General features: G+C 29.8%; 2 protein-coding genes across 9 annotated transcripts in view; one reads left to right on the forward strand and one right to left on the reverse strand.

Annotated features, from left to right (window-relative positions):
* Positions 1 to 21,678, forward strand: part of LOC127283192 (tubulin monoglutamylase TTLL4-like) — a 182,346-nt gene that overhangs the window by 50,328 nt on the left and 110,340 nt on the right. For all 8 annotated transcript variants that reach the window (XR_007843314.1, XR_007843313.1, XM_051307907.1 and 5 more), the window contains exon 5: positions 11,849 to 11,955. The gene's annotated coding sequence lies outside the window, so the exon portion shown is untranslated. The remainder of the gene's footprint in view (positions 1 to 11,848; positions 11,956 to 21,678) is intronic.
* LOC127283198 (myb-like protein D) lies at positions 8,541 to 10,266 on the reverse strand. The gene is made up of 2 exons (XM_051307917.1): positions 9,080 to 10,266; positions 8,541 to 8,932 (listed from the first exon to the last, which is right to left on the reverse strand). The coding sequence occupies exon 1, from the start codon at positions 10,181 to 10,183 to the stop codon at positions 9,083 to 9,085; it is 1,101 nt and encodes a 366-aa protein (XP_051163874.1). The 5' UTR covers positions 10,184 to 10,266; the 3' UTR covers positions 8,541 to 8,932; positions 9,080 to 9,082.

Genomic DNA, 21,678 nt, shown 5'->3' on the forward strand with positions numbered 1-21,678 from the left:
GATACTATATCTTCCACTCAGACTATATGGTCGCCTCTCGACACGCCATTAGAACACGTGCATCCATCGCCATAACAAGTGCCCCATCAACGCCATAAACCCCCTTGTCTAGGCCACAAAAAATCATAGGCCATCCTTTCTATCTCCTCAAATTTATCTCCGCAGGCTTAAGAGAAAAAAAAACCTGTGACCACGAAATATATAATAACCACGCCTATAATGATTCCTTGGGACTTCCTCAAAACTTTTTGGAATTAGTTTCTTCGTTCATTTTTTTTTGCCTCTTACCTTTTATCTATCGTAGGAATTTCAAGATTTCAGGGGACGAAAATGTTGCTCGTCATAGTATATGAGATGTATCTCCTGAAATTGGGTATTTTTTTCGCGTTCTGTTATAATTATCGCCCTTGATGATCTCTAAAGAATCTTAATGAAGTCTTCTATTCTTTTTCAGTTTTCTATAACCAATTATTTTGAAATTGATAATTACAGACTCTTTTGTTTTGAAGATAGAGAGGAAAATTATTTTTTTATACTAAAAATATAGGTGGATTGAATTTATAATTTTAATGACGAAAACAAAAATTAAATATTGAATTATTTTTATTGTATATTTATAGTGTAATATAATAATATAGTAAATGTACTGCTCATTTTTTGTAGGGCAATCATTTTTTTTAAGCTTTGCCGAAAAATTAATCCGAGTGGAATAAAAATTCCTTAAGGATATTGGCATATAAAGTCGAATTTTGAATAGCTAATTTCATGGGTCAATGAGTTGGTTGCTGGCGGATTTCTCTTGATTTACTCAACATATTTAACGTCACTAATCTCATCCTAATTTTTTACGTTCCGCTTCTGAATTACGCTATTTTAGTTGAAGAAGAGAGAAAGAGAGCTTTCTTTTTTTTTCCTTCGTTCAAAGTACAGTAATTTCCGCTTGACGTGAAATCCAATGCTTAGGATGATCTTATTGGTTGGTTGAACCTGTTATATCTTGGAAACTTATATATACCGTATATGATCCATTGAAAATCTATCTCTCTCTCTCTGCAAAAGGAAAATTTTAATGCGAAATTCATATCTGGAAATTTTTTCTCGATTAATCTGAAATTGTTGAATTTTTCTTTTTGAAAAATATTTGCGTTTGATATTCAATTTTATTAATATTTTATTATTTAATTATAATAATAATTTTTATAATTATATTATTATATTATAATTATAATTAATTAAAATTAAATAATAAATTAATAAAATAAATAAGATTATAATTTTATTTATTGATACTTTTTTCATTCTGGACTTTTCTTGTTCGGAATCGAGATATTATTTCTATAATTTATAACTGCGGTTAATTTTATATTGAAAAGAAAAAAATTTTCCTTTTTAGAAACTTATTATTTTTCAGAAGTATAAAATGAGAATCCTAAAGATTTTTTTTTTTTTTTTTATTTCACGCCCAGTCTTCACCACAATAAGATTGCTATATTGTACCTGACGAATTTGATTTTTCACGCGTTGTTTCCGCTTCTCGACACACAAGTCCTTATATATTTATATATGGTATATATATATATAATATATAACTTTGCTGCAGATAAACTTGAGGATTTTTTTTTCTGGATTGAGAAGGTTTGTCCTTCAACCCTCTTTCGTTACGCGATTGCCATATACAGAATACTGTACCGACATTGTATTGTTGTCACACAAAAACGTATTATCCGCGAAATTTTTGACGCACGTGCGATTACACAAAAGCCACTTCGTTTTATAGATAAAAAAAAAAGGTTGAAAAGCGATTTGAAATTGGTTTTAATTAATTAGACTGTCACAGAAGTTTACTTTACTAATAATGGTATTGTTAATTGAAATTTTCTGCGGAAATTGATCGTTTAGTAATTTCATTTTTTTTTTGTTTTATATTCTTTAATATTTTGAGAATTTTTAGAATTTTTTTTTGCATTTTTAGTAATTCAATTATTTATTTCATTATTTTATTTTTCTACTTTTTTAGGTATTTTATTTCTATATTTAATTATTAATTTATTTTATATTTGTCAGATTTATTAATTAATTCATTGATTTAATTATATTTATTTTTTTATTTATTTTTTATTTATATACTTATTATATATTATAAATAAATAAATTTTTTTTTGTAATTTCTTAAGAAATCGATTCTAATTATAATTGAGTGCTAAATTTTTTTGTAGCTTTAGGCAAATAATAAAATATTTATTTCAAAATTACACGTAAAAAATGAATTAAAAAATACAATTTGCTTCCATTTTCCAAAATTTTTCTATTATAATTTGCATTGTTAACCACAACTTTAGAGACACCGTGTAAAACTGATTTTTGGAAGTATGAAAAAAATAGTTGCTAAGAAATGTAATAAGCCTCGTTTACAATATGACAAGTTTAAATTCTAAATGGACAATAACCAAGAGAGAGAGAGAGAGAGAAATAAAACCGAATGAATAGTTTTGATTTTTGTTGAGTTTTAAAAGAGCGGGCGTCTATTCCATATTATGAGGAGTGACCTGTCGTCACGGAATATTAGAGTATTCGTTTATTCTCTTTTTTTCGCCAGACACAAAATGGCGACAAAGGTGCTTAGACTTGAAATACACAATTTATACATTTATAAGACACGAAGTGATACAGCTTTACGAGAGATGCTTTTTAGAAAACAGACACCGAAAAGGGAGGGAGCACAACTTGAAAATCAGCGTATCGGCTTGTCAAGCTCAAAGGGAATATTGAAAAGAAACCGACACGGAACACCCCACTTTAATATAGCGGAACGGGTGGTCTTTTTATACTTTTAAAAATTTCGTCGTTTCTCAATTTTTTTTTTTTTTTTCTTCATATTCTCTTTTCAAAAAGAAAAAAGGTTCGAAAAATTTTTATATATATAAATGTATGTCGAAGAGAGAGGAAATTAGCGTGACGCGGTCGTCCCTTTCAGAATCGCGCGGATTTACTCGCTATAAAAGTCGATTTCGAATATATATAACGTTTAGAAGCGCACCTTGACTTTGGTGAACAATATATAAAAGCCAAAAAATGTTGAATATAGAGAAAGCTATATTCATGATTCGGGATAAATCTTGTTTGAGGGTTAACCGTATAAAATTTGTTAACAATAGTTGGAAATTTTTCTTCAATTTTATGTATATGTATACACGATATGTGTATGCTATAGTAGTTTTGGAGATTGGCCGCGGAAAATAAGCGCGGAAATTGACTGTAGCTCGCGTGAAAAATTTCTTTCGATCTAGAACGAAAGTTGCGCGTAATTTCTGATTAAAAAAAAAAAAATACTATTCGAGGGCTCTTAGGAGATGAAAATTTCTTGGTGCTCCCCCAAAATGAAACGGCACTTTACGTAAATTTCGAGGATCGTTAAAATCGTCACGGAATTTTTATCGGATTTTATTCATTGAAAAATAAATATATTTTAGTTCGATAAGTATATTTAAGTTCGATTGATATAATAGGAAAGATTGGAGTATTTTGTCAAACTGGGATATTTTTATTTCGATTTGAATAAAAATAAATTTTCCTTCCGCGGGTAATTTCTTATAAAAATCGAATTATCATTCTTGGCTCGATTTTTATTGAGATTCTTTTCATATATTTTTATAAGAGTTTTTTTTATGATACAATCAGAAAAATAGAAAATGTATGCTGTAATGAAAAATGTGTTTTAATTAAAAAAAAAAATTTCTTTTTTTGCGGACATAATAAAGAATTGAGAATTTGACACCCACAGTTTCGATTATATTATGTGAGATTTATCAATGTTCCATTATTTGGAAGTATCGATGTTATTTTTTTTTCTCCTAATACGGTACCAGCTGGGATATTTTGTCAGGACACTCTTGTCACATCAGAAAATCCTCTGCACATCACACGCTCGTTAAATCTCTCAATCGATGCGTAAAACGCGTGTTTCACAAATAAACGTCTCGTATCCTTTTTTTTTCTTGTTATGATCACGAAGGGCTCAATATTCGTTTACAAATCTCAAGAAAGGTTAAATCGGGAACGATCTAAATTCGCGATAGGAAATCTGTCTCTCTTTCTGTATGTAGAAAAGAAAAAGAAAAATATGAAAAGAAATCGCGTCTTTAAGGAGGGGAGTTAAAACTGCACGCATCAGCGAATCCTATTGCAATCTTTTTTTTTCTTCTTTACGTAGAAGCATCTATCTTTTATTCTTTACGGGCGAATACCTTGAACGACCTACAAACGCGCAAAGGGTCTTGTTAGATTAAATAGAAGCATATTCCAAATTGAATGGAGCTTAGAGGGTTTTTAAAGCACCTTGAATCTGAACATCTCTTTGATTTGTGTATATATATATATATACTCATAATATAATGTAAATACTATAACAAGGTGATGCAGGATATGCGCAATCATGCGAGGAAATTTCTTGTGAATTTGACCGAAGTAGATGATGTACGAATTTTCTCGAAAAAAATACGAGAGAATTTTAACCGATTTTTTTTTTGTTCAAAATATTTGCAGTTGGATTTAGAATTTTTTTGGGACAATAGATATTTTATTATAATAATATTATTTATTTAAGAAAAAGAATATATAATTTTGATTTGTAAAAATAAAATAAATGAAAAAAGTTTTTTAATTCTGTTCTAAACATAAAAAAAAAGAATTTCGAAATACTAAAAATAATTATAGGACAAAAAAAAAAAACTAGTGAATAAAATGTAATTTGAAGTTTTGGGTTCAGTTATAGATTGATTATTATTTGGCGTGAAAGAAAAGGAAAAATAAATTTTAATAAGAAACATATAAATGGCTTTTTGAATTAAAACGATTTTTATCGTTCTCACAAATCCCATTAAAGTGTGTATTAATTTTAGGTCCATCTTCTAATTGAACACTATATATAATATATGTGTAACTAATCGTGTCTTATTCTTCTTCATCTTCTTATTCTTATTTTATTCTATTGGCATTCAGTGTAAAAATGCAATATTTTCGAGGGGGGGTTCAAATTCGTTTTGGAAAATACGAACACCTGCTACTCAACCATTTAGAATTTGAGATAGCTTTGCATGTGTTAAGTAAAATTTCTCTCTCTCTCTCTCTCTCTCTCTCTCTCTCGCTCTCGTCTTTTATCTTCGTGTCGGTAAGAACCCCGCCTACAAAATCGTGGAGGCCCTTTAGAAAATCACCAAAGGTCCCAATTTACAAAGCCCTTTATCGACACGTAACGGGGATCATCCAGGAAATGCTATATATGAACTAATTTGCCGCAAACTATCCTCACAAACGGAAGTGTACGAATTTTTTTTTCTTTTTTTTTCTTTTGAAATTCACCGCATTTGCGATTATGTGTTTTTTTCAACGTGGGTTCTCCTTCTCTTTTCTTTTTTGTATTTTATAACAATTACCACACTTTTCTCGAGCGTTTATAATGATTTTTTACGCCATATATTTAGACTGAAACGAATTTCTCTTGACTAAATCGGATTAAGATTAAAGGAAAAGAAAAAGAAAAATCTTGAAAATCTTTTTTGAGTATAATTGAAAATTTTCTATGCGGAATAAACTTATTTATCATTTTTATTTATTAAAAACAAAATTTAATTTTACTCTCTAAAACTAAATTAGTAAAAATGTTTACTAGTTTAAATTAGAAACTCACTTTTTGCTTTAGAATTAGTTAAATTTTACTAATTCAGAAGCAAAAAGTGAGTAACTAATTTAAATTAGTAAACATTTTTACTAATTCAGATTTAGAGAGTAAATGGAATTCTATATAGTAAAAAGAAAAAAATATTACTAATTATTAGTAAAAAAAAACTATTTATTAGTCAAAAAATAACTGAAAAAATAGTCAAATTTTATTAATTAAATTATTTCTACATAACCCAAATTTATTTAACTAATAATTAGTTAAATTTAACTAAATGATTAGTTATATTCGAATCAGTGACTGATTTTTTACTTTCAAATTTTTTTTTTAAATTTAGAGAGCAGAAAATATGTTTTTAATTAAATCGCATAAGAAGATAAAAAAAATATATTAAATAAAATTAAAATATATATAGGTATTGGAAAACTAAGATATCGATTTTGTTCAATGATCGTGAAAAATCCGTATCGAGATGAGAGGAGGAAAGGCGCATCGATTTTCACGCCATGCGTGTAAAATCTTGGCACGGTCTCTATTTTTATATTGTTAATACGCGTAAACCGCACTTTTGAAACTCTCCCTAAACACTTATATATAAAATGGTTCTAGCAAGCCCTTTCACGCTTCCTTTAATTTTATATAATCTAAACTTCTTATATATGTATACGAATCACAGAAGCTATACGTCTCACTATCCAAATAATTGGTTTTTTGAATGCAACCGCGTCTTTTATTCAATTCTCTTTCTTTCTTTTTTCGGATCCTTTTTTTTCTAAATTTTTTTCTTTTTACATATTACATCACGGTGGATTATTTTAACGTGTGCGCGGAGATTATTTCCTTAACGCCTTGGTGAATTATTTCGTCGTGATGAGATTGTAACGCCTGATACTTGAATCCAAGTGGAAGAGGCGGCCTGTTTTGCGGCTCGCACCTTCAAAGAGGGATCCATCCCATCTCATTTCGTCGTCGTCGTCGTCCTCTTCTTCGTTGCGGTCCAGGTTCTTCAGAAGTGGCCGACGCATAACGCACGTGTCAAACGACGTGTCAATGGAAACATTGAAAACTATTCATTTGACACTTGGTTGAACGTTTATCGCGGCGGGGAAGAATTTTGGGAAAAGAAAAAATTTTTTTCCTTTATAATAAATATCAATATTCCTATGGATTGGCGGGGGCAAAAAAATAAAAAGGTTTTGCAGTCATCAGAAAAGAAAATGTGATTTTTCTTTTTTAAAAATCTGAGGAAGAAAATATTGACAGGAAATCTGTTCTTAACTATAAATTTTATATAAAAATGAGTCAGGAAAATAGTACTCAAAAAATAGTACTTTCTAATATAAATTTAGAAAATAATATGGAAATATTTAGTAAAATCAGTGATTAGGAAAATTTAGTATTATTTTGTAAAATTCCTTTTTGTTTTAATTGCTAATAAATATTTTCACAGAAAATTAAAAGGCATTAAAATAAGCTGCAACGCTTATTATTTTAATCTAATTTTGCTTATTTTAATCCATTTTGGTATTAAAATAAGCAAAATTGGATTAAAATAATAAGCGTTGCAGCTCATTTTAATGCCTTTTAATTTTCTGTGTTACAATTTTTCTGAAAATGGGAATTATTTTTTGAGACAAAAATCGTTTTTCTTAGTAAAAAAAACTAGTTTAAAAATAATAAATTTTAATTTTAAAACAATTTTTTCTCGGGAGAAAATTTTTTCGACATTTTGACTAATGTTTTTTTTTCTATAATTCAGGGTCAAGGCGCAACGTCCAGTACAATTAAAATAAATTAGAGCGTTCACTATAATTATAAGTGTAAAACTTATTTAAATTTCGTTTTTCTAAGGGTGTTAGACTTGACCAAAAATGTTTCCTAATTATTGAAAAATAATAAGTGGGCACACTATGGCGTTACATTGTCACGGTGGGTGGAATAATTTTTCTCTTTTTCCAAAGAAAAGAATATAGAAAAGATGGTCACTTTCATAATTTTTCGGGATCATTAAAATGACGCCTCTCGTGTGTCTTTTGCGCCAAAAATGGTCGAAACTAATTCTTTTTTGGGGCGTGAAAAGTGACACTATATACGGTGTGGAATGACGATTCAGAAACGGCAAAAATCCTTTTAAGTCGTGTCATTTTTGCAGGTGTCTTTTTTTTGAGAGAAAGGAACACCGAATTACAGAGACTCCTTCGAGTGTAATGAGCATGCGGTCTCAAAAAGAAGTCCCAAGAGAGACGCTTTTAGATAAAATTCCCGGTGTTATAATTATATACGTGATGGGATTTATTTTTTCTCGCTTCATATATATATTATATACTATTTTCGATATTTTTTTCGTTATATTCTTTTTTCTCGGTTGTCATTTATATATATTATATTGGTTATAAGGAGCTTCCAGAGCCTTTTGTCGGATCATTTTCTTTATAATGTTCCGGCTTTTACAATATTAGTTCTCAATTAAGGTTTGAGGTCATTTAGATATACTTATATAGGAAGGGATGAAAGGAGATAGTTAATTTAGAAGAATGACGTGGTCTCCTTTTTATATATTCTATATTAACAATTTTCCCAATTTTTATATTTTATAGTTCCGCGATTTTGATTACAGATTATTTTTCGAAATTAATGAGAATTTATATAATAATTTAAAATTTTCTCAGGGTTTTCACGGGTAACCGTGGATAGTTCTACTATCACTGTAAAATAAAAGAAATTTTTATTTATTTAATTAATGCAATTTTTTTTAATAATAAAAATTTTTAATATTTGTTAGTTATTGTATTATTATTGTTATTGTAGCAATTATTATTATTATTATAAAAAAATGTAGGTTATAAAATAATAATTGGATACATATTTTTAAATAATTTGTTTATTTATTTAGTAGTTCTATATATTTTTTTGTATAAATATATAATTTTTTTTTCATTTGCTCATATTTATAAATAATTTTTTTTTAAATTCTTTGTTACAATTTTTGTTAAAAAATAAAATATAAATTATAATATATTGACGACATGAACTTCATTCGTAGACTTGCATTCTAATTTCAAAAGTTCGCGCGCAGACCTCACTTCCGTTCCCTCCATGAGTCAATTGAGTGCATATTTAGTTATTCAATCTACTTTGAAAATAATGATATCCTTTGCATTAGAAAATTGCACATTATTTGAATATCTCCCTTTTTATCTCGTGTCATTATATATCTTCTTTAAAAATTTCCCTAGTGATAAATCCATTAAGCAGCTGGAACATAAAAATATACATATTTAAAATAAATTCATATATTTTTAATTTTTAACCATTTTTTAAAGAAATTATGTAATGGTTAAAAATTTTAACAATTTTATTTAAAAAAAAGAAGTAAATATTTTTATAAAACAAATTATTTACCTTTTATTTTCTTTTTTTAAATTTATTCAATAAATTCACAATTTTTGGCTTTCTATATTTATTTTCCAATTTATTGTTCACTGTGTTGTAAAAATTTTTCTTCATTAAATTTTTACGTTGAGAATGATTTTTATCAATGTGATTTATTTTGTGTCGAGGGAAAGTTTTAAAAAAATCTTTAATAGATGGAATACTTCTTTTTTGTTTTCTTGTTTTTCTTTTTTCATCGTCAGCAATTAGATCTGTAGAATCACAAATTTTAACATTAATGGGAATACATTCATCAGCAATTAATATTGTCGTATCCAATGAGCGAACAGGTCTAGTAATTTGTATAATTGTTGGTTCGTTATTAAGATCATCATCATCATCATTATTATCATTATCATCATTATAATTATTATTATAATTATTATCATAATTGTTGTAATTATTATTATTATAATTGTTATTATAATTATTATCATAATTATTATTATCATTGTTATTTTCATCTTTATTATCATCGTCATTATCATTATTATCATCATTATCATCATTAACATCATCATCTTCAAATATCTTTGAATTTAAATCCTCGAATGTTTCTTCTTCCCTTTGATCTTCAATCTCTTCGGATATATTATCAATTGAATCATCTTGCTTCATAATGGCTGAATGCATAAATTTTTTTAATTCCTCTTCTTCTTTTTGGGCAAATTCAGGTCTATTGGTAATTAAATTATTTTCCTTGTTTTTCGATGCATTTTCTTGTTGTTTTAATAATCTTTGTCTTTCCTCTTCTTCTAATTCACGATTTAATGATTCAAAACTTTTTAAATAAATCTTACCGGGTCCATAATTTTCAAAACTTTCATTTTTTGGATCTTTATAATCAATAATCATGTCGGAATAACTTTCTCTAATTTTGCTAATTTGATATGAAAATTTTTTCTGTTGTTCCTTAAATTCATTAATACATGGTGGAAGATCGCGATTTTTTACGGATACACAAATTTTTGGTTCTACGCCATTTGGTATCATAATAATTTTTGGTAATGTCTCATAATTGCACAGTACACTTGTCAATTTATAGAGAAGAATTAATATTGATAATTTCAACATATTAGCGTTTTGAAAAATTCACTTGTTTTTAAAGTTAAAACTAAAACTTTTTTTTTCTGTCAAGTCTCCTTTGCCACTTCTGAATGAACACTAAACTTGTTGAAGAAATAGTTTTAAGGTAAGGTTTTAAGGTTCAGGTCATTTCCATTTCCATTTTCTTTTTGGCAGAGATTAAAATCATCTGAAATGTCTTTGCCTTCAATGGCATTCCTTTCAGAGATTTTTCTTAATGTAAAGATTTTCTAAACGATTTTCTATATTGTTTTCAGTTTGATATATTTTATAGTAACATGACATTGGTTTAAAAAAAAAATATTTTCTCAAAATTTATATAAATTTATAATTTCAAATTAAAAATAATAAAAATGTTAAGAAATAAAGAAAAAAGTAATAAAAATAAATATTTAAATCGAAAAAAACGAGTAATAAAATTGTGATGGAAATAAGTCAAGAGAGATATAAAAAATAAACATAAAAAAGAGATATTGTTTTCAAATTCGAGGAAGAATAATTTTTTTCTTTTTACTACTGGGAAAACATTGGAAAGATCCACAGATGTTTCTATTTGACAAAAAAGAATTTCTCGGTATAATAAATTTTGTATGTCTCTCACTCCATGAAGTCCGCGACTTTGCAAACACGCTAACCAACCACTTTGTAGGTAACATTTGTTCAGGCAAAAATCATGAATAGCTGTGATCTGTTGGAGTTTTTGACAAACCAATTTGAGTGATTTTTGAAAAAAATAAAGAAAGAAAATGTTTCCTATATATACTCTAAGTGATGCATCTGCTCGTGGTGGGTGGTAAAAGAACTTTGTTGGCGTACATTTAACAATGACATTGAATTGGTGTCGTACAACTTGTAAATAATACGTAACATCTTCGTAAACAGAAAATGACCATGTCATTGAAATATTTTTACTTCTTTAAAAAGGGTCTCTCTTGCATCGTCCACAGGGGATGTTCAATTTTACTTTATATAGGTGAACAGCACGAGATTTTGTTCCATTAACCTTTTAACTCGGATTTATATGTCCTTATATAGTTATAGAAAATCTGTCGTCTTTTGTATTTGTCTTGTATCTAACTGAGTTGTAAACTTTTTTTTTCATGGAAAACAGATTTGAAAATCTGCATTATTTGCTGTTTGTTAAAACATGTTGAAAGTATTTTTTAAAATTAATTTTGAAATGAATGACCGTTTTGATTTTAGAAAAATACAAATCTAAATTGGTAAAAATTTCAACCAATTAAATATATTTGAAAATATGTAATTCAACAATTTATTAAAATTCAATTTGTTATTATTATTTAATAACATTGAAAATTATTATGATTGACAATTTATTTTCCATCCTGTATATATTGGCAAACCTGTTTTCTTTGAAGAAATGCATCAAAACAACAAAGGTTGTGTGATTATCACAGTTTTGTGTATACCTGTCTGATTATGTACTTGGAACGAACACAAAGGATTGAATATTAAGTCGTAAAACCAGGTAGTGAATTTTGTAGTTACAATTTGAAAATCATTCTGTTCGCACGTGTTCAAAATCGCTCGTCTTAATTTTCTTAATTTTCTTAATTTTTTAATTTTTAAAAATCATTAATTATTATTCTTTCAGTTCAAAAGTGTTATAATTTTTTTTTTATTAATTTTCAGTGCGTGTTTTCGGTGATGAAGAGTGTATTTGGACAATTTTTTAAAGTGAGTGCTTCTTAATAACATTGGAAAAATTCATCGACAACATTGTTCCCAGATTCTAGAAGGTATTTATTATTTAATTTTCCATTTATAATTTTTTTACAATAATTAAATTTGTAATTACAATAATTGTATTATAACTAAACTGAAAAAATTTATTTAATTCAAATTTATTCAGTGAAATAAATGTTTACTTGAACTAAATAATTTTTATTTGAAGTAAATATATATGTAATATTTTATTCAAATAATTTTTCAATTACAAATCCCATTTAATTGACACAATAATTATTTTAAAATATTTACTTGCAAATTAGTCAAGTAAACAATTATTTGCAATTTTTTCAGTGTACAAAAATTAATAATTTAGAAAAAAAAAATGGAAATTATATTTTTCTCTACGAGATCAATATATTATCCTATTTTATCCTGGATGATCTTGTAATACTAAAATTTCCTAGAGGTTTTATTTTTCTTTTCTATTCACAAAAGACGCGATAGTGTCTAAATTTTCATTCTAAGGAACACGTTTCATAACAATTTTTTTTTTCGCGACACCCCGTCATTCACGGAACAATGATCTAATTCCAAGGAGGAGAGACATCATACCTCTAGAGAGATGTCTCAAAAAAGGAAATGTTTCCATCTTCCCCTCCGTCGCCTTTATATACAATGGCGATTGTTGTTAAATATTTTTGTCAGGGGAGACATCTTTGTGACAGTGGCCACGTCGAGGTTCTTTCATGGTTTATTCTTTGCCCACGAAGCAACGGGGTTCCCCCACCTGATTGAAAGAGATATATATCGCGAGAGTAGCAGACACCCCATTGTCGTATACATATTTCTTTTTTTTCCACATGAACGGTTTTAGTCTTGATTTTGACTTTTGCAGAGCATCCGGAGTGTTATTGGCTCCTGAAACTTCACCCCACCTCCTGCCCCCCTCCAGGAGGGGGGTTAGTGATGAATATCAACGCTAATGCACGTGATGGCACGATTCTTTTTGTCGACACACGTTTCACGAATATTTTGTGTTAAGGAAAAGAAAAAAAAATAAATAATGGTATGTTTGTCGTTTTGTACGGGGGCACCATGGGGGCGAGTACATGTATGCTGTTTCATTCTTTTGACCTGATTCGTGACCAGCCCAATAATAAGACGCTCTTTTTTTTATGTAGGCAATTGCTTTACTTTTTTTTTTGCCACTCCGGGCAATCTTTCTGAATCATGTCACAGTCACTTCCTCCTCTGTGTGATATAATTTCAAAGACTCGAAAATATGTTTCCTGCTTGTCACACTGTTGGTGAGATCAATGAATGATCATTATTTATATACTTGGCCCCTCGCTTGGCCCCCCTTTTCATTGGTTCTTGTTGTTAAATTATTCTAATTTTTCTCTTGTAGAAGTTCCGTTCTATATTTGATTTTTTTTGGGTGTGTCAAGAAATATTTAGAAAAAATCTTTTCGTTATTCAAATTTTAATACTTTGAATAAATTTTAAAATTTGAGGAAGAAATTCAGTAATTTTTTAAATATCGCGCTTCTCTGTTTTACCGTCTAATGGAGAAGGTAGATAGGAAACTCGCTAAAAATAGGATAAAAATTTGACTAATAATTTAAAAAAAATATATTTGTATCACTTTCCGAAAGTTTTTTACATTTATATATATATTTTTTTTCTGTTTTTTACTTTCAAAATTTTTTGTATTGCTCTTCAAAGTAATAAATAAAGAAAAAATTTTTAAAAAAAATTTCGGGCAATTTACATTGCACATTTTTCGTGCCTAAAGTGATCAGAGGACGAATATATATAATTCCATTAGAAGGGGTGCCATAAAACCATATAAACTTTCTTCTTGATTCAATCGTGCGATTCATCTTCAATTTCAGTTGCGGTCTAACCAAAAAATAAAAAAGTAAAGTTCCCTTTTCGTCATTTCTTTCAACTTTTGTTCCGATTGCACGCGAGCAAATTTTTCCTTTTTTTTTTATTTCGTCAGTGTGGTTATGCAAGAAACAAAAAACCACAGAAGAAGAAATTTATTTTGAAAGCTGTTTTACTTACTCTTTTTTTTATTTTTTTTTACTCACTTAAAAAAAATACACATCTTCCATTATTTTCGTATATTTAATCCTATTTTTTTTTAAATTCGTTTAAAAAAAGCGTCGAAATATAAATCCAAATACTTTTCAATTTGAACGTGTGTAATAAATAAATTCTGCCATATTTGCCAATGTTAATGAACTATTTATGCAAATTGCTATTTGTGCAAAATTATATTTTGCCAATTAATTTTCCGTTTTTGAATCACTATTTATGGTTGTCATCCCCCCTCCCTTTTTTTAAAAAAAAAAGTTCTGTTATATATGAAGGGGCAGTGTCCAAGTTAGCCCCGTGAGGGGAAGCACTATACCCCCACTCTACCGGCCGGGCCATAAACACGGAGCTCGAGGGACGCATGTACCGCGGGGGGCCTAAGCAGTGTTCTCGGGCCTAATGAAATTTTCTATTTATGGCCCCTAATGAGTTTTTCATGAAAATTATAAAATTTTTTAATATTAACAATTTAAAAATTTTTTTAACATATTCACATTCCTCATAATTTTACGATTACGAGCATATGTTGTCCCAATTAAAAATGTTAATATTTAAAATGTTTATAATTTTTATTGAATTATGTCGCCTGAATCCCCCAGTATCGATCTAGTCATGATACCGAATAACTTTTTTAATAAAAATTAAATCTTTTTAAATATCAACATTTTTTCCCCTTATTTTTATGCGATTCAGACATAATTTTTTTTAAATGTTGAAATTTAAAAAGTCCTAAGCCTGGAAAAGTTGTGATTAAAAAAAATTAAATCTTTTTAAATTTCAACATTTAAAAAAAAAATTATGTCTGAATCGCATAAAAATAAGGGGAAAAAATGTTGATATTTAAAAAGATTTAATTTTTATTAAAAAAGTTATTCGGTATCATGACTAGATCGATACTGGGGGATTCAGGCGACATAATTCAATAAAAATTATAAACATTTTAAATATTAACATTTTTAATTGGGACAACATATGCTCGTAATCGTAAAATTATGAGGAATGTGAATATGTTAAAAAAAATTAAAAATTGTTAATATTAAAAAATTTTATAATTTTCATGAAAAACTCATTAGGGGCCATAAATAGAAAATTTCATTAGGCCCGAGAACACTGCTTAGGCCCCCCGCGGTACATGCGTCCCTCGAGCTCCGTGTTTATGGCCCGGCCGGTAGAGTGGGGGTATAGTGCTTCCCCTCACGGGGCTAACTTGGACATCGCCCATATGAAGTGAAACGAGGAGGTATCATCAAGCTGATTTTGTAATTATTTTCCAAGACCTTGTTTTGGTTTGTAAGTAAATTACAGACACAAAACAAGAGTCATAAATATTCAAACGTTTAAAATTGCACTATCTTATTACTTATTTTCTCGCATCTCGAATATGTGTGTGTGTATATATGTCAGGATACACATTTTAATGTTACGTTTCGGACACTATTTAAGCGTAACATTCAGTCAATTAACAGAACTTGTCATTTACACGTCACACAGCTTCCGAATTTATCGTCGATAAATGACTATACAATTTCAATAATTGTTGCTACCGATATGTATTGCATTTACAAGGTCACACTGTAAATTAATATACACTTTAATGATAAACAGTTTGTCGAGCAATTTTAATATGTATATCTTACAATATTAATTACAGAAGTATTTCAATTTTATCTCGTTTTTGAATCTGTGTAAAATTTTTTTTCATAATTAAATTCAATAATGAAGAAAAAGAAATTATTAAATGTGTAATAACTGTTTCTATTTATTAGGTTTTTTTTATTTACATAAATAAATTTTTTGTCGATTAACATATGAAAGAGGGAGAGGAATGGAATTTATAAGGAAAGGAATTAGGCAATAAATTTTTCTATTATGATGAGCTCACAATTTTGCTAACAAGACCATTTTCGTTTTTTTTTTTTTATATACATGAATCCAAAAAGTGACATTTTTCAGAGGTGATATAGATAATGAATTGAATGATGGCATCTCAACATGAGGTCCAGTTTTAAATTGTAAATGACAATGTGAATTCAAAGTCGATGTATATATACATATAACCGTAAATGTGGATGAGGGTCGTAAAAATGTAAAAAGATTTGACTGCCTCTATTTGAAAAAAAGCCCCCGTTACACTCTCTTTCTAGCCCCCCAACCCTCTGAAATAAACAAGACTGTGGACCGAATCTTTTGGGTAAACCATAACAAGGCAGTGGAGGGCCACAATGGGGCCAGTGTGTTGAGCCATAAGATCAATGGATTTTCCGCGGACTCGAGCGCAAACACAACCAAACACGTTTTGTCGAGCCCTTTTTCTTGCCCTTCTCGTAAGAGAGAGAGAGAGAGGGGGGGGGGGAAGAAAAAATATGATCCCACTGGCGTGAAACTTTGTATAAATATATTTTCCCTGAATGTTTCTCCATCTTCTGTTTATTTTATATTTTTTCTTTTCAAAAACAAATTCTTCCCTAACAGGTTCATTTATACTAAATGTCTTCATTTTCGTATTGATTTTTTTAATCCAAAGAAAGCAGTTTATTTATTTTTTTTTTTTGAAATAAATATTCGTCTAAAAAATAATAAAATTCTTTAAAGTCAAAATTCTAACTAATGATTTTTATGAAACAATCGTGCGCCCCAACGCAAAAAAAAATTGAAAACAAGGATTTTTGTTGTGTTAACTAAAGTTTGGTCGGGACAAATAAAATTTTATCAAGGCATCAAAAAAAATGCTTAAATACCAACCAAATGTTTTGTTGTCAAAACTATTTAAAATTTATTATTTATTTGTCTTATTTATTTTTTTTTTAAATCGTATTTTATAAACATAAAATTATTAATATTTGAAATATTTAAAAACTGGAATAAAAAGATTTCGACGCCTTTGGGATCAAAAAGGTTTTACGTGAATTGAAGGAGAACGACATATCACGTGGCATTGTTAAATTTGGCGTTTTCAGTTATGTGTATGCTAGCAGGGTGAAGGGGGGGGGACCCTAGAGTCTATTATAAAACTCGGCAAGTCTGACAACTATTTCGTTCGCGAACATGTGTTAAGACCCGAAAAAATCTATTAAACGATTTTAGTTGTGAGCAAAGTGATTCTTGAATATAATACCCCATAGTCAATTGTGACGCCATATACCCCCTGTTGATACCTATTTTTAATGTCAATTCGTATATATATTATTATTGAAGCGAATTTTCTCGCAAAGCCTATACACGATCAATAGAATATTCTGCATTTCAAATTTATTATTTGTATTCAAAATTTTTTAAAAGAATTTAAAATATATTCTTATATATAATATTTCCTTGTAAAATTTTCTTTAACGATTAATTTTATTTTTGAAGTTCAAAGCGATTTGCGACATTTTTTTCTAATAACACTTAATTGATGTAATTAAAATCGATTATCACAATCGTCAAATGAGATAATTTAATCTGGCCCAATTTGTATTTTAATCTAATTCTTATTTGGACTAATTTTTTTGTACTTATTTTTTCTTCTAATTCTTATATTTGGCATAATGGTCATTTTTTCTAATCGTCATCTAGCCTAATACTCGGCCTAATATTTATATTAATAAGAAGACCAAATTCTATCTATTTATTCTAATTCAACCTAATATTTATTTGTCCTAATTCGTTCCGGCATAATATATATTTAACTATGGTAACAGTTGTCATGGTAACCATTTTTGAAATATTGAAATTAAAAATTACAATTAATTTACGGTCCGTTTTTTTTTGTTTTGCATATAAATTTTTTATTTTCATCTTAACCAGAAGATTTTATTTCTCAAGACGAGTTGTTTTATGGGCGTGCGCGCACTATATTTGTGAATTTGCCACAAATCATACAGCGAAATGACGGATTTTTTAATATGTGTGTGTGTGTTGTTGCATGTGTGTAAAGATTGGTTATATTCACGAACGATTATCTCGCAATTTAATTTTTCAAAATTTTTTCCAAATTATTTTTGAGTGTATCTCAGCATCCGTTGGACCAATCAAAAAGTGCGCAATAAATTTTTTGTTCTAAACTTTTTGCTTAATTTTTTAGGATTATTCCCAAACAATTATCTGGCGAATTTCATTTTTCGACAATTTTTCCAAAATAAATTTTACTGTAGCTCAGCATCCGCTGGACCAATCAAAAAGTGCCGCACAGATTTTTTGTTCCCTACTTTTTGCTAAAGACAGTTATGGTATTCCGAAGCGATTATCTCGAAAATTTAATTTTTCAAAATTTTTTTCCTAAATTGATTTGAATGTAGCTCAGCATCCGCTGGACCAATCTAAAAGTGCACCATACATTTTTTGTTCGAAACTTTTTCCCTATTTTATTGGCATTATTCCCGAGTCATTATCTGGCAAATTTTTTTTTTCGAAAATTTTTTCCCAGTTTTAGTGAGTGTAGCTCAGCATCCGCTGGACCAATCAATAAGTGCGCCATACATTTTTTGTTCGCGACTCCCGGGTTAAGACTTTGGCGGTATTCCCGATCAATTATCTCGCAAATTTAATTTTTCGAAATTTTTAAAAAATTTATCTGTGTGCAGCTCAGCATCCGCTGGACCAATCACAAAGTGCGCCATACATTTTTTGTTCGAGACTCCCGGGTTAAGACTTTGGCGGTATTCCCGACCAATTATCTCGCAAATTTATTTTTTCGAATTTTTTTAAAAAATTTATCTGAGTGTAGCTCAGCATCCGCTGGACCAATTAAAAAGTGCGCCATACATTTTTTGTTCGAGACTCCCGGGTTAAGACTTTAGCGGTATTCCCGATCAATTATCTCCCAAATTTAATTTTTCGAAATTTTTTAAAAAATTTATCTGTGTGTAGCTCAGCATCCGCTGGACCAATCAATAAGTGCGCCATACATTTTTTGTTCGCGACTCCCGGGTTAAGACTTTGGCGGTATTCCCGATCAATTATCTCGCAAATTTAATTTTTCGAAATTTTTAAAAAATTTATCTGTGTGTAGCTCAGCATCCGCTGGACCAATCACAAAGTGCGCCATACATTTTTTGTTCGAGACTCCCGGGTTAAGACTTTGGCGGTATTCCCGACCAATTATCTCGCAAATTTATTTTTTCGAATTTTTTTAAAAAATTTATCTGAGTGTAGCTCAGCATCCGCTGGACCAATTAAAAAGTGCGCCATACATTTTTTGTTCGAGACTCCCGGGTTAAGACTTTGGCGGTATTCCCGATCAATTATCTCCCAAATTTAATTTTTCGAAATTTTTTAAAAAATTTATCTGTGTGTAGCTCAGCATCCGCTGGACCAATCACAAAGTGCGCCATACATTTTTTGTTCGAGACTCCCGGGTTAAGTCTTTCACGGTATTCCCGATCAATTATCTCGCAAATTTAATTTTTCGTAATTTTTTAAAAAATTTATCTGAGTGTAGCTCAGCATCCGCTGGACCAATCAAAAAGTGCGCCATACATTTTTTGTTCGAGACTTTTTGCTCAATTTGTTGGCATTATTCCCGAGTCATTATCTGGCAAATTTTTTTTTTCGAAAATTTTTTCCCATTTTTAGTGAGTGTAGCTCAGCATCCGCTGGACCAATCAAGAAGTGCGCCATACATTTTTTGTTCGCGACTCCCGGGTTAAGACTTTGGCGGTATTCCCGATCAATTATCTCGCAAATTTAATTTTTCGAAATTTTTAAAAAATTTATCTGAATGTGGCTCAGTATCCGCTGGACCAATCAATAAGTGCGCCATACATTTTTTGTTCGCGACTCCCGGGTTAAGACTTAGGCGGTATTCCCGATCAATTATCTCGCAAATTTAATTTTTCGTAATTTTTTAAAAAATTTATCTGAGTGTAGCTCAGCATCCGCTGGACCAATCAAAAAGTGCGCTATACATTTTTTGTTCGAGACTCCCGGGTTAAGTCTTTCACAGTAATCCCGATCAATTATCTCCCAAATTTAATTTTTCGAAATTTTTTAAAAAATTTATCTGTGTGTAGCTCAGCATCCGCTGGACCAATCAAAAAGTGCGCCATACATTTTTTGTTCGAGACTCCCGGGTTAAGACTTTGGCGGTATTCCCGGACAATTATCTCGCAAATTTAATTTTTTGTAATTTTTTCCAAATTTGTTTTTTACTGTAGCTCAGCATCCGCTGGACCAATCAAAAAGTGCCGCACACATTTTTTGTTCGCTACTTTTTGCTAAAGACAGTTATTGTATTCCGAAGCGATTATCTCGAAAATTTAATTTTTCAAAATTTTTTTGCTAAATTGATTTGAATGTAGCTCAGCATCCGCTGGACCAATCAAAAAGTGCGCCATACATTTTTTGTTCGAGACTTTTTGCTCAAATTTTTGGCATTATTCCCGAGTCATTATCTGGCAAATTTTTTTTTTCGAAAATTTTTTCCCAGTTTTAGTGAGTGTAGCTCAGCATCCGCTGGACCAATCTAAAAGTGCACCATACATTTTTGGTTCGAAACTTTTTCCCTATTTTATTGGCATTATTCCGGAACGATTATCTCGCAAATTTAATTTTTCTAAATTTTTTCCAATTTTGTTGTCTAGTGTAGCACAGCATCCGCTGGACCAATCAAAAAGTGCGCTATACATTTTTTGTTCAGAAGTTTCTTCTAATCACTATGGCGGTATTCCCGATCAATTATCTCCCAAATTTAATTTTTCGAAATTTTTTAAAAATTTATCTGAGTGTAGCTCATCATCCGCTGGACCAATCAAAAAGTGCGCCATACATTTTTTGTTCGAGACTCCCGGGTTAAGACTTTGGCGGTATTCCCGGCCAATTATCTCGCAAATTTAATTTTTTGTAATTTTTTCCAAATTTGTTTTTTACTGTAGCTCAGCATCCGCTGGACCAATCAAAAAGTGCCGCACACATTTTTTGTTCTCTACTTTTTGCTAAAGACAGTTATGGTATTCCGAAGCGATTATCTCGAAAATTTAATTATTCAAAATTTTTTCCGAAATTGATTTGAATGTAGCTCAGCATCCGCTGGACCAATCTAAAAGTGCACCATACATTTTTTGTTCGAAACTTTTTCCCTATTTTATTGGCATTATTCCCGAGTCATTATCTCGCAAATTTATTTTTTCGAAAATTTTTTAAAAAATTTATCTGAGTGTGGCTCAGCACCCGCTGGACCAATCAATAAGTGCACCATACATTTTTTGTTCGAGACTCCCGGGTTAAGACTTTGGCGGTATTCCCGATCAATTATCTCGCAAATTTAATTTTTCGTAATTTTTTAAAAAATTTGTCTGAGTGTAGCTCAGCATCCGCTGGACCAATCAAAAAGTGCGCCATACATTTTTTGTTCGAGACTCCCGGGTTAAGACTTTGGCGGTATTCCCGATCAATTATCTCGCAAATTTAATTTTTCGAAATTTTTCAAAAAATTTATCTGAGTGTGGCTCAGCACCCGCTGGACCAATCAAAAAGTGCGCCATACATTTTTTGTTCGAAACTTTTTGCTAAATTTTTTGGCATTATTCCCAAGTCATTATCTCGCAAATTTATTTTTTCGAAAATTTTTTAAAAAATTTATCTGAGTGTGGCTCAGCACCCGCTGGACCAATCAATAAGTGCGCCATACATTTTTTGTTCGAGACTCCCGGGTTAAGACTTTGGCGGTATTCCCGATCAATTATCTCGCAAATTTAATTTTTCGTAATTTT

The sequence above is a fragment of the Leptopilina boulardi genome, unplaced genomic scaffold, assembly GCF_019393585.1.
Source record: "Leptopilina boulardi isolate dan_hultmark-lab unplaced genomic scaffold, ZJU_Lbou_2.1 LbouV2_31, whole genome shotgun sequence".
Taxonomy (NCBI): domain Eukaryota; kingdom Metazoa; phylum Arthropoda; class Insecta; order Hymenoptera; family Figitidae; genus Leptopilina; species Leptopilina boulardi.

What these genes read in the sequence shown, in the direction of transcription:
- LOC127283198 (XM_051307917.1), bottom strand. Translation starts at nt 10,183, where the DNA reads ATGTTGAAATTATCAATATTAATTCTTCTCTATAAATTGACAAGTGTA.